We start from the raw sequence: 12,497 nt of genomic DNA, 5'->3' as shown, positions 1-12,497 counted from the left end.
AGTCCCCCCATCAGCCCCCAGGGTTGGGGACCTGTGGAGAATCGTGACCAGAGCAAGCACAGAAAGGGTTACAGAAGCAGTGGACATTCACAGTGCGGATCTGCCCCCTCCCAGAGCCCCAGGGAACCGCTCCAGGGCCCAACTGATGGGGGACAGGGGGGACCCATATGGGAACCCCCCTCCCTCTGTCCCCCTGCCCACTGTCCAACACCCCTTTTCTCCCCTCTCCCACCCCTTTCTCATCATCCCCACAGTCCTCAGCTCCCTCCCTGGCTCGGTTTGGGGCTGTTTCCTCCCCTCTACCCTGCTCAGTTTCAGGGTCTCAGCCCCTTCCCTGCTCAGTTTGGAGGTCCCAGCCCCCCTTTTCTCCCGTTCTCCCCCCCTTTTTCCACTGTCCCCTGAAAGGGAGCTGTTAAATACTGGGTGCTGAAAAAGCTGCTACATCGTGTCCATTCCAAATTAAGCCTGCATTTATTAGGATGGACTGGCATCTAAATGGCAGCATGAATAGTCTTCTAATTGTCTTTTTAATCCTCTCTGCAGTCGCCGGTTTTCCCCTCTAAGCGGGCAGGAAAACAGGAACAGCCCTGGTGTGGTCGGGGAGCAGCGCTGACCCCAAAGGGCTGCATTTCCCCTGCCGATCGTCCTGCTCTGCCCTCCCCCGGGGCTGGCTCTGCCTGGCGCTGGCCGGACGTGCCGGGGCTCCTCACTGAGCAAACCCCTTCCCAAACTTCAGGGGCAAGTCCAGCCCCCGGCTGGCCCGGGAGGAAGCGACAGCAGCGCGGGCCGAGCGGGCGGGATGGGGTCCGAGCAGCGGCGGGAAGTTGCAAGATTGCCAGCAAAGAAGTCAAAATAAAGTGAAGCAGCTAAAAAAGCCCGTGGTCTCGGCATGGGTGCGGGAGGAAGGGGAGCTCCGTGACTCCAGCCGGGGCTGCCCCCGGGGCGCGCGGGGGCCAACGGGGAACGGACAACTGGACAAACGGACGAACCGACGAACGGACCAACGGCCCCGGCGCTTCGGCAGCAGCAGCGGCGGCAGCAGCAGCGACTCTAGAGACGAGCTCTCGGTCTTTCTCCTGCTCTTGCTCTTCTTCCTCCTCTCCCTCTCCCGGTGTCCCACTGTCCCAGTGTCCCTGTCCCGGTGTCCCTGTCCTGGTGTCCCGGTGTCCCGTTCCCGGTGTCCCTCTCCCAGTGTCCCTCTCCCGGTGTCCCTCTCCTGGTGTCCCGGTGTCCCTGTCCCGGTGTCCCTGTCCCGGTGTCCCTGTCCAGTGTCCCTGTCCCGGTGTCCCTGTCCCGGTGTCCCTGTCCCGTTCCCGGTCCCCCCTCCCCTTGCCGGCCCGGGCCATGGCCCCGGCCGTTCCCCTCTGCCGGGCGGGGCCGCCCCGTCCCCGGCCCTGGGCGGCCCGGCGCGGTCCCGCCCTCGCCCGGCTCCCGGCGCGCCGGCTGTGGCGCTGCTGGGCGCTCCTGTGGAACGGGCTGTGGGACGGGCTGTGGGACGGGCTGTGGGACGGGCTGTGGGGCGGGCTGTGGGACGGGCTGTGGGACGGGCTGTGGGGCGGGCGGTGGGACGGGCTGTGGGGCGGGTTTTGGGGCGGGCTGTGGGACGGGCTGTGGGGCGGGTTTTGGGGCGGGCTGTGGGGCGGGCTGTGGGACGGGCTGTGGGGCGGGCTCGGCCTCGCCGCCCCTTGGCTCCGCCCGGCTCGAGCCCGGCGCCTGCCGGGGCCGGCGGGGGACGCGGGCGCCGCGGCCGCTGCCGCCTCCTCGGCGGGTTCCCCGGGCAGAGCTCCGCCGCCGCTGCCCGCTGCGGGTGGGGAAGCCCGGCCCGGGCCGCTCGAGGGGCGCTCGGGGGCCGTGCCGGGCCCCGGCCCGAACGCTGACGGCCACGTCTCGCCCGCGCGGAAGGCGAAGGGGCCCCTGCAGAAGCGCTACCGGCTGGGTTCGCTGCTGGGCAGCGGCGGCTTCGGCCGCGTCTACGCGGGGACCCGCCTGGCGGACGGAGCCCCGGTGAGTGCAGGAGGAGGAGGAGGAGGAGGAGGAGGAGGAGGAGGAGGAGGAGGAGGAGGAGGAGGAGGAGGAGGAGGAGGAGGAGAGCGGGACGGGAGAGCTCAACCCGCCCTTCCCCTTGGCTTGCAGGTGGCCATCAAAGCCGTGCCCCGGGATCTCATCCGGCGCTGGGGCGAGCTGGTGAGCGAGCGGGGCCAGCGGGAGAAAGCGGGGCGGGACGGGCGGGGACGAGCCGAGGCCCGGGAGGGTGGAAGCCGCCGGGACACCTGGAGGGAGAGTGGCCGTGGGGTCGGTGGGGGACGGGGAGCATCCAGGGCTGGCGGAGGGGTAGCAGGCAGACAGGCACGGCATCAGCCCCACTGACGACCCCGTGGTCCCCCCGCAGCCCGACGGCACCCTGGCACCCCTGGAGATCGTGCTGCTGGACAAGGTGTCCAATGGCTTTCATGGTGTCATCCAGCTCCTGGAGTGGTTCGAGCTCCCCAACAGTTTCTTGTTGGTGATGGAGCGTCCGGAGCGCTCTCGGACCTCTCTCGCGTAATCACGGCGTGGAGGTTCCTGCCGGAGGAGATGGCGTGGGGGCTGTTCCGCCAGGTGCTGAAGGCCGTGCGGCACTGCACCAGCTGCGGCGTCCTGCACCGGGACATCAAGCCCCAGAACATCCTCCTCAACCTGGCCACCGGCGAGGCGAAGCTCCTTGACTTTGGATGTGCCACCTTCCTTCAGGACACCGTCTACACCCAGTTTGCAGGTGAGCCCACAGCCGGGGGATGCTCCTGGTGCCGGGCACCGCATGGCCATGCCCGGGTGTGGCACCGGAGATTGCCCCTTTGGCTGAGGGGGAATAGGATTAGTTCTTCAGCCAAGTTGCTTTTGGATGGGGCTGGGGGGTGACTGTGAGACGGGCCCTGGCCTTGCTGACAGCCTGTGCCACCCACCCTGTTCTGGGCTGGGTCTGGGGCAGGGGGGAGCCAGCCTGACAAAAACCCCTGTGAGGATAGCAGAGAAGGGGGTCAGAACTGTGCACCAGCTGGCTTGGTGTGCAGGCAAGGAAGGGCTTGGGCTGCTCCGCTCGCCTTGTTTGCCTTGGCTTATGATGAATTGTTGGGGGCAGTGCAGTGGGGCAGGGAGAAGGCATGGCTTTTCCTCACCACTGGCTGGGTTTTTCCCTTGCATGTAATGGTTGGGCCTTGCCAGGGCTTCCGCTGCCCTCTTGGACACCAGTGGCTTCTTCTCCAACCCCAAGTTTGTAACCAAGAGTCAGGGGCCGGTGAGAAGGCAGTGGGGCACAGCGTGTGCCACTGGGGCAGGCCCCACGTTGCCAGGGATGCTGGAGTGAGGCTCTGGGAGCAGGCAGCATCCACCTGATGAACTGCGTCTGTATTCCGTAGGAACACCGTCATACAGCCCGCCAGAGTGGATCTGCTTCAAACGCTACCGCGGCGAGGCGGCCACGATCTGGTCCCTGGGCATCCTGCTCTACCAGATGGTCTGCGGGAAGCACCCGTTCTGCAGAGGCACCAACACCATCTGGGACCAGCTCCCGTTCCCAGCACGGGTCTCTCGAGGTGGATACCAATCTTTGTGGCACGGGGGGAATAACGGTGTTGGGAGAGGGCAGCGGGCTCACGAGGACGCCGCTCTTGAAGCTGTTTGTGTCCCATGGGTGGCTGGAGGAGGTGGCCTGTGTCCTGCCATCCTGCTCTCCTCCAAAAGGGAGAATCAATTGAGAAGTTTGGGCACAGCTCTGAGCACAGCCAGCACAGCCTGGGCGCGTGGACAGTGGGACAAAGGGACAGGATCCTTCTCCAACTGACCGGCGATTTTCCCCCCAGGGTGCCAGCACCTTATCAGGTGGTGTTTGTCCATCCGCCCCTCGGACAGGCCATCATTGGAAGACCTGTTGTGCCATCCTTGGGTGCAGGGCATTCACCTGCTCTAGAAGACAGGAGAGATCCACGTGCTCACTTTGATCCAGGGGCCTGGCAAGTAACACCTCCACACATCTCTTGGCAATAAGAAGTAAAGAAAACCAGATTTTTTTGTCGTGCTTGTAGCACTGAGGGGGGATCATCACATGGGAACATGCACCTCTTTGTGCTGGAGCTGGGCTGCAGACCCGGTCTCCCAAGTGCTGGTGGCCACCATCCAACCTGGTTTTGCTCATCCTGCTTCACAGACAGCTGGGCCCTCGGCAGAACACTGACAGCCTGGTCTGGCCCCCAGGGAAGGAGAAGGGGCCTCTGGAGAAGCTGTGCCGGGTGGGGCTGCTGCTGGAGACATCGAGGACGACGTCAGGGATGACAAGCTCTTTGTTGTTGACCTGGACACCGGCGAGCTGAAGATGATGGGCTTTGATTCTGGCCCCTTCCTCCAAGCCGTGCTCCACACGCCGTTTGCAGATGAGTCCACACCCAGGGGGTGCTCCCGGGCATTGCTCAGCCTGGCTGGGCACCGAAGGTTCCCCCTTTGCTGGCGGGAACCCGATGAATTCTTCAGCCGGCTGCCAAGCTGCTTCTTGGCAGGAGGGCGGGCGGGTGCTCTGGGCTGGGTGTGAAATGGGAGCCCGGCTCTGCCCCCAGCCTCTGCCACTGCCCCTTTGCTGGGCGGGGCTGGGGCAGGGGCAGCCAGCCTGCCAAAAACCAACCCCCGTGGGGGGAGCAAAGGTGGGGCTGCAGAACACCAGCTGCTTTGGGCTGCAGGCCAGGAAAGGCTTGGGCTGCCTTGGCTTAGGAGCCTTTCTTTGGGGCAATGCAGCAGGGCAGGGAGAAGGCCTGGGTTTTCCTTAGCTGGAGGAGGTGGGGTTTTTCTTTGGCCTGGAGGGGTTGGGCCTTCCTCAGAACCCTGACAGAATGTTAACATTTTACCTTTTTTTCTTGTTTCCACTTTTTGTTTGTCATCTCTTGTCATGAATTTGTTGTTTGTTTTTGAGGGAAGAGTTGTAGCTGGTGCCCAGTCTGGATTGGGAAGGGCTGGGACCATCCCTGGAGAGGATCTGACGTCCCCTCTGAGAAGGCTGAGGACATCCTTTGGGACACGCTCTTCTTCCAGCAGCAGATCTTGTGAGGTAGATGCTCATCTTGCCCATCTTGTCAGCAGGAGTGGGATAATGGCTTTTGGGAGATGGCAGCAGGCACATGAACATCCCGCTCTTGCAGCTGCTGAGGAGGTTGATCTCCTGGGCTTGGCTGGAGGAGGTGGCACCTGTGTTGAGTAATTTCTGAAATCCAATCGATCTGGGATGACCCCAAATGACAGTTTAGTTTTCAGCTTGCTCGAGCTGTATCTCAGCTGTTCTCTGAACAGTTCTCTCCCCCACCTGCCTGTTACTTCCCAACTGCTCCCTCTTTTCCCTGCAACGAGTTCCCAGCTCATCATGGTCTCCATCAAACCATTGATAGAAGAAATAGAAACTCTACTCCCAGTACCCTGGAGTGCCCAAATGAGGAACAATGTAATCCTGGAGAAGTCCTAGAGAATTAGATAAGGGATGTCCCAAACCAGCAGGATGTAAACTAAGCCCTGTGTACCCAGATAAAAGAAACACAGTGGTGCTGTGCTGCTCAAGAACTGAGCAGCACAGATGACAGAGAAGGCCTGGAAGGACCAGAAAAGGACTTCCAACAGGGGTGTGACTATGTAAAGCAGAGTAATGAATATGTATTCAGTAAGCAAGGCTACCAAATGCACATGTAAAGAGTGTGTGTAATAAAAAGCCCTGTCTGTCATTTGGCATGTTGGATTAGAGGAACTCTCCTCTGAACCTCCAGCATGCTGAACAAAGAAGAATGCCCTTTTTAACATCTCCGAATTGGGGTTAAGAAGTTTGTTTCTGCTGCTTTTGGGTGTAATTTTTGGCCCCCCAGACAGGACACCTCTGCCTGATCTCCCTCAGATCTGAGGGATCACTGGATCTTCACGCCAGCACCAGGACTTTGCTGGAGAAGAGCACAGATCCCCAGCCCAGTCTGGGACACAGGTAAGATCCCACTGGATAATAAGGCATTCTCTTTGGGAATCCTGCCCATGTCAAATGCATGGATCTTTCAGCACACTGGGTGGGCTCTTTGGTATTTTGGGAATCCTGCTCATCTGAGACCTGTGGATCTTCCAGCCCTTTGGGTGGGTTATTTGGTATTTTGGAATTTGGTATTTGGCTTTGTTTTATCGATCAATATTGTTGTGTTCTTATTTGTTTCTGTATTGTAACATTTTGGGTCTACTGTTTAGAGATGGGGAGTGGGCAGTCTGAAGGGGGAATTGTGAAGAAGTCCCCACTTTGTTGCATTTTGCAATTTTGGATGAAGTTTGGCAGCCCCCCCGGAGGAACAGCTCCCAGGGAGAATTTAATGAAGTGTTGGAATCAATGGGTGGCTGTTCTGGAACATTGAATTCTAATCCATTGTTACAGTTGGTGCTGTTTCAGAACGGGAACAGAAGTGGAAGGAGGTTATGTCTGGTGATGTGTTTTTCACTTTGCAGAACCCTGTGAAATGGCAGAAGGATTGTGGTGTGAATGCAGCGCCCTCAGAGCCCTTGGTGTGAGCCCGGAAAGGAAAATCAAGGGAAATGGTTAAAGCCTTGTTGTTCAGTGTGGAGCACAGGAGAACTTTGTTCTCATCGTCTCCCCGATAAGGAGGAGGACTCAGATCTTCTGGTTGGCCCCACGGGCAGGTTGAGTGGGGGAACAGAAAATCAAGATGCAGAAACCAATCTTGCAAAGGAACTGGCATGTGAAGAGGCAGATTTAGCATGTCCAGAAGGAAAGGGAGAGAGAATGTGTCAGAGAGAGAGCAGAGAGCTTCAGTACAGCTGCAGGAAGAACTAGAGCTGAACAAGGAGGGGTGGGAGTGGCCCCCCTGTGTGATAGAACCCAGACTAAATGGCAAAAGCCTTCAAAATGATGATTCAAACCCAGGATCCAGGCTAGAAGGATCCTATGTTAGAAGTGTTGTTTGGTAGTAGGGAGAAAGCAATGGTTGTTAAAATCAGTCAGAGGTTTTTGGAAGAGCAGATTTTGGTGGGGAATATCCAGGGTACATTGGACATTCCCTTTCCCACTGCGGATCCTGAATGGGATCCTAACATCCCTATCTTTAGAGAAAGGTTCAATAGATACCTGCAGTGGATGTTGTCTGCAATGAAACATGCCAGGCCAAAGGCAATGAACACGTCAAAATTCTCTGCAATGAAGCAGGATCACAGGGAATAGCCTACTGAATTTTTAAATCATCTGGAAGAAACAGCACAAAAATATAGTAATATCCATCCTGAAACACAGGGGGAAGGACTCAACTGGCCCCCATATTTGTGGGGCAGTCCTCAGATGTGGTTAGGAGGGAATGACAAAAAGCTGAGGGACAAGATCAATCTAATTTAGGGACATTGTTGGAGGTTGGGAGAATCAGCAGGAATCAGCTAAGCAGGAAGGAGTTGCAGTTCTGGAGGAAATCCCTGAGGAAATGGTGCCCCCGGGGAGAGGAAGAGGATGAGAGCATGGGCAGCCTGCTTCAAACATCCCCCCCCAGGAGACTTGGGATCAATCCCTGTGCATCCTGTAAGAAAGATGGACACTGGAAATGGGATTGTCCACAACTGAAACTTCAGAACCCTCCGAACCCTCTCGTGGCATCACTGAAGACGACTGAGGGGGCACCAGAGGATTCTTCCCCATCAGAACATCTGGTTCCAGCCAAGCTAAGGACAATTGGTTGTGGCTGTGGGAACTTGTTCCCCTGTGTTAAATAAGGGAAAATGAAACTCAAGTCACAATTCTGGAACAATTGTCTGGTGTGCCAGGGAATTGGGAAACTGGGCCATTTTTAATGCTGTGGATTTGAAATTGGGAAAACAGTGGTTGGCTCCCCAGTGTTTGTATTTCCCCAGTTCCCCAAAGCCTCTGCCTGGGAGAGATCTCTTGGAAAAATTAAATGCCACAATCCAATTGAAAAATGGTAAAATATAGGTTATTATTGCAGAGCCTAATTCTGTGGAAGATTCTAGTTTTGCATGAGAGTCTCCAAAAGCAGAACTAATCCATCTGCCAACGTCACTTGGGGATGCAGTGATTCCAGTAGGATGGGCTGGAGAGGTGCCCCCATGATCCAAAAGAGCAGAACTGTGAGAATTCCAGTGACACCTGGAGCAGGGTTGGTCAGGCCAAAGCAATAGCCTTTGAAAATGGAAAGTTGTGAGGGATTCTCACTCTCTGTAGAAAAACTGATGAAATTTTGCTTGTTAAAAGAATGTGAATCTAAATGTAATGCTCCAATTTTGCCAGTCAAGCAGGCAAATGGAAGGCTATCCCAGTTAGTCCAAGACCTCAGAGCTATAAATGATAGAGTAGAAGATATACAAGCAGTTGTAGCGAATCCTTACACTTTGCTAACTCCCCTAAATGAAAGTTTAATGTTTCACAGTATTAGATTTGAAAGCTGCCTTTTTCTGTCTCCCTTTGAGTTGTGAAAGTCAAGAGCTTTTTGCTTTCAAATGGGAAAATCCAAAGACAGGGAGGAAAACCCAGCTGACTTTGGTGGTCCTGCAGGTGATGCCAGCTCAGCTGATGCTAAGGAAAAACCTCAGGAGCAGTTAATTGAGTGTGAGATAAGGAAAGGGTTTGATTTGTGCCAAGGCACAGATGTTACAGGATGCATGCCTGCTGTGCCTGAGATGTTACATTTTATAATACTACCTGTCCAGTCCCAAGTGTTTCCACCCCGTAGCCTTTGCTCTGGTCTGCCCCGGGCCCACTCCCTGGGAATTGAGTCTGGGGTGCATTTCAGGACCCTCTCTTCATCCCCATCACCATCCTCAGAGCACAAAGGGTACACGGTCACCCAGTTCTTGACTCTGTTCTGTTGTTCAGGCCAAGATAGGAGTGTTCTCTAAACAGCACAGGCCTTGCCTTGACAAGAGACTAAACATTTCTACTGAATTCAGGGGTAGGATTGATATGGGGAGCATGGAATGGGGTAGGAGGGTTGAGGAATGTGTAAACTAAAGGGTGCTAAAGGGTGAGGAATACAATATAGCTACTTCTAAAATCTACTTCTACTATAATGACATATAAAGCTTATAAAAATTAGCAAAGTCAAAAAAAACCTAAAAGGGTCTTAAGGCATCACAGGGGTTTAAAAATATCCCCCCAATATTTGGAACTCAATTGGCAAAGGATCTGGAGGAATGGAAAAGTCAAACCCCTCTTGGAGCCTTGTTCCAGTGTGTGGATATTTTGATAGCCACTGATGCTGAGCAGCAATGTTGGGATCAGACACTATGGAATTTCCTTGGACTGGGTGGATATGGGGTGTCCCAAACACAAAGTGCAAGTAGTCCAGACCCCAGGAGCCTCCCTGGGCTTTGGAATTCTCCAAGGACAATGGAGGCTGGGCCAGGAACAAAAGAAGCAACCTGTCAACTGCCCCAGCCCCAGCAAAGGAAGCCCAGAGCGGGATTGCTTCCAGACTAGAGGAGAAGTGTATTGGGGCACAGCTGACTTAGGAGACAGCCCCTGGGAAAGTCCTGGTTGGGAATTGTTTCCCAGTGGGGGCAGCTTTGTCCAGCGTGGAAAACAATTCTCTGGATGCACAGGAACTCCCCCCAGCAGGTCATGGAATTGGGGGCACTCCTCTGCAGTGCCTCAGCCCAGAAAGCAGAACCACTGTGCTCACTCCAGCTTTGGGATTGAGTCAAGGAGAACAAGTTAATCCTTGGACTTGCTTGAAGATCTCCAGAAACCAACAGAGGCTGCTGTCCTGCATTGCAGAGTGCACCAAGAGGGGGAGACCAAAGCAGAACTGGGGAATCATTTGGCCCATAATTCTGCCAAAGAGGCTGCAGAAAAAGGCACTTTAGAGAGTAAAGTTTTGTCTTTAATAACCCTGACAGAGATACCTCTCCCAGTAGAAAAAAATGAGTCTAGTGCTAAGGATTGTCAGCTCATTGAAACCTTAGGAGCAAAATTGGCTCCAGGAGGCTGGGCAGTTACCCCAGGTGGGCAGATAATAGTCCCTGAACCAATCTGGTGTGACCTGGTGGATGGGGAACATGAGAGTATTCCTTGGAGTGAAGTAAATCATTGAAACATTTGCACAAGTGGGTTATAAGTCCAAAACTACCCCAGTTGTAGAAGCAGTGAGTCAGCAGTGTGGTGTGTGTGAGAGAAATGATCCAACCCCTGCCAGTGCAGTGGGAATAGGTGATGTACAGTGTGGAAATGTTCCAGGTGAATGTTGGCAGATGGATTTGACTGAATTGCCCAGAAAAGGGGGGTGTAAAGATCTCCTAGTCTTGGGGGATACCTTCTCTGGGTGGCCAGAGGCTTTTCCTTGTTGCACTAAGAAGGTTTGGAAAGAGACTGCAATCCTGTTCAATGCAATCCTCCCTGTATTTGGGATGCCTTTGGGAATGTCATCAGAGGTTCCCACTTGACTGTAGAAACAAAATGCTTCACTCTTGTTTTGCTCTTCTGAACACAGTTCAAACACTGTTGACATGGGAGGAAAATTTACATCTCTTTTTAGTGCCAAATGTGATCCAAGTGTTGTCTAAAAGTGTCTGTATTAAGTAAGCAAGACTCTGTAATGAACATGTAAACTGTGTGTGTAATGTAAAGCCCTGTCTGGCTGTCCCTGAAGTGCTGAGGCTGAACAACAGCCCCTGAGCCAAAGCTGAGCTCCAGATGAACCTCCCAACCTAATGGGCTGTGTCTCCATGTATCTGCTCATCAGCTAAAACTGTGTCTATTTGTTGGTACAAATGTGCTGTGATGGGACTCCACCTGTGTATCTGCTCCTGAACAGACAGGTGTGCTTATTAGTCAGATCTGTTAGTCTGGGCTCATTAGTGAATCCTGTTTGTACCTGTTCATTAACGAAATATGTCTGATTGTGAGCAAAATGTGATCTTTATCCTTCTGTATCTGGAGAGTGGTCAAGGCCATGGCAGTCGATGTCTGGCCTTGTTTGGCAGCAGATGGGGCAGGGGGAGCCTTGGGTTGGGAGAAGTAGAACATTGCTCCCAAGATTCTGCTCTGGCCAAATAAGGAACAATAGAATCTTAGAGAAGTCCTGGAGAATTGGATCAGGGCTGGAACTCAAGCAAACAGGATGTGAGCTGAGCTCTGGGGACCCAGAGAAGATCAAACCAAACATGCTGGTCTCTGTGGGGAAAACCAGTGATGCTGAGAACCGAGGTCAAGAAGGGGACACCTGACTTTGGGGGGGCACCAGATGCCAAAAAACCCACCAGAGACCCCCAAAGAAGACCCCAAATGACCAAATAGGTACTTGCAATAGGGGTGTGACTGTGTAAAGCAAAGTAATGGACATGTGTTCAGTAAGGGAGAATATCCAATGCCTCTGGAATCAGTGTGTGTAATCCCAAGCCCTGCCTGTGTCCCTGAGCAGGCTGGATTAGAAGAACTCTCCTGCAGGCGTCCAGCACGCTGCCCTAAAGAATGCCTGCTTCTTAACACCCCAACTGGGGTGAAGGGCTTGGGTTCTGCTGCTCGTGGGGATCATTTCTGGCCCCCAGATGGGACCCTGTGCCTGATCTCCCGCGGATCCGAGGGATCTCTGGATCTTCGCGCCGGCCCCAGGACTTTCCTGGAGAAGAGCACAGATCCCTGGCCCAGTCTGGGATGTGGGGAAGATCCCATTGGATAATAAGGCATTCTTTTGGGGAATCCTGCTCATGTAAGATGTGTGGATCTTCCAGCACTTTGGGTGGGTTATTTGGTATTCCACGATTTGGTGTCTGGCTTTGTTTTCTCCACTGATCATTGTTTTGTGTTTGTATTTGTCTCTGTACTGTAACATTTGCACAGGTGGGTTAGGGGTGCAAAACTGACCCAGTTGTACAAGCAGTGAGTCAGCAGTGTGGTGTGTGAGAGAAATGATCCAACCCTGCCAATGCAGTGGGAATAGGTGATGTACAGTGTGGAAATGTTCCAGGTGAATGTTGGCAGATGGATTTGACTGAATTGCCCAGAAAAGGGGGGTGTAAAGATCTCCTAGTCTTGGGGGATACCTTCTCTGGGTGGCCAGAGGTTTTTCCCTTGTGACACCAACTGGGCTGGGGAAGTGAGTGGAATATCCAAGAATCCCTGGATTCGAGGTACATTTGGGAATGTCATCAGACAGAGGTTCCCACTTGATTGTAGAAGTGGTACAAGAAGTCAAATCAGGGATGCATTATTCCAGAATTCCAATGGCCAGAGCCCCTTGGGTAATTGAGAGGTTGTCTGAGAAGAAACAAAATGTTTTAGTCTTGTTTTGCTCTCCTGACAATAGTTAATTGGGTCTTGACTTGGGAGCAAAATTTACATCTCCTTTTAGTCTCAAATGTGACCCAAGTGTTGCCTCCAAGGGATTGTTGGGTGTGCACTCATTTACCTGAAAAGACAAGAAGCCATTCACCATTTCTGCCTCCCCTATTCTGGCAGAAATGATTCCTGGTCACTGGGTGAGCACTTGTGTTCCCCAAAAAGTAGA

The 12,497-nt window shown here is 54.1% G+C and overlaps 1 protein-coding gene and 1 long non-coding RNA gene across 2 annotated transcripts in view; both read left to right on the top strand.

The window, feature by feature from the left end:
* Positions 1-1,344: 1,344 nt before the first annotated feature.
* LOC135404919 (serine/threonine-protein kinase pim-1-like) lies at positions 1,345-8,538 on the top strand. Its single transcript, XM_064639650.1, is given in 10 exon segments — positions 1,345-2,004; positions 2,134-2,184; positions 2,390-2,519; positions 2,522-2,755; positions 3,396-3,572; positions 3,840-3,989; positions 4,184-5,071; positions 5,900-5,983; positions 6,487-6,810; positions 7,452-8,538. Coding segments are annotated over 6 exon segments (1,359 nt in total). The 3' UTR covers positions 3,947-3,989; positions 4,184-5,071; positions 5,900-5,983; positions 6,487-6,810; positions 7,452-8,538.
* Positions 8,539-8,547: 9 nt separating this feature from the next.
* LOC135405712 (uncharacterized) overlaps positions 8,548-12,497 on the top strand; it is a 958,894-nt gene continuing 954,944 nt past the window's right edge. The window contains exon 1 of the long non-coding RNA XR_010425970.1: positions 8,548-9,132. This is a non-coding gene — a long non-coding RNA (uncharacterized LOC135405712). The remainder of the gene's footprint in view (positions 9,133-12,497) is intronic.

Source organism: Pseudopipra pipra, chromosome W, assembly GCF_036250125.1.
Source record: "Pseudopipra pipra isolate bDixPip1 chromosome W, bDixPip1.hap1, whole genome shotgun sequence".
NCBI lineage: Eukaryota > Metazoa > Chordata > Aves > Passeriformes > Pipridae > Pseudopipra > Pseudopipra pipra.
This window is presented reverse-complemented; position numbering and strand designations above follow the sequence as displayed.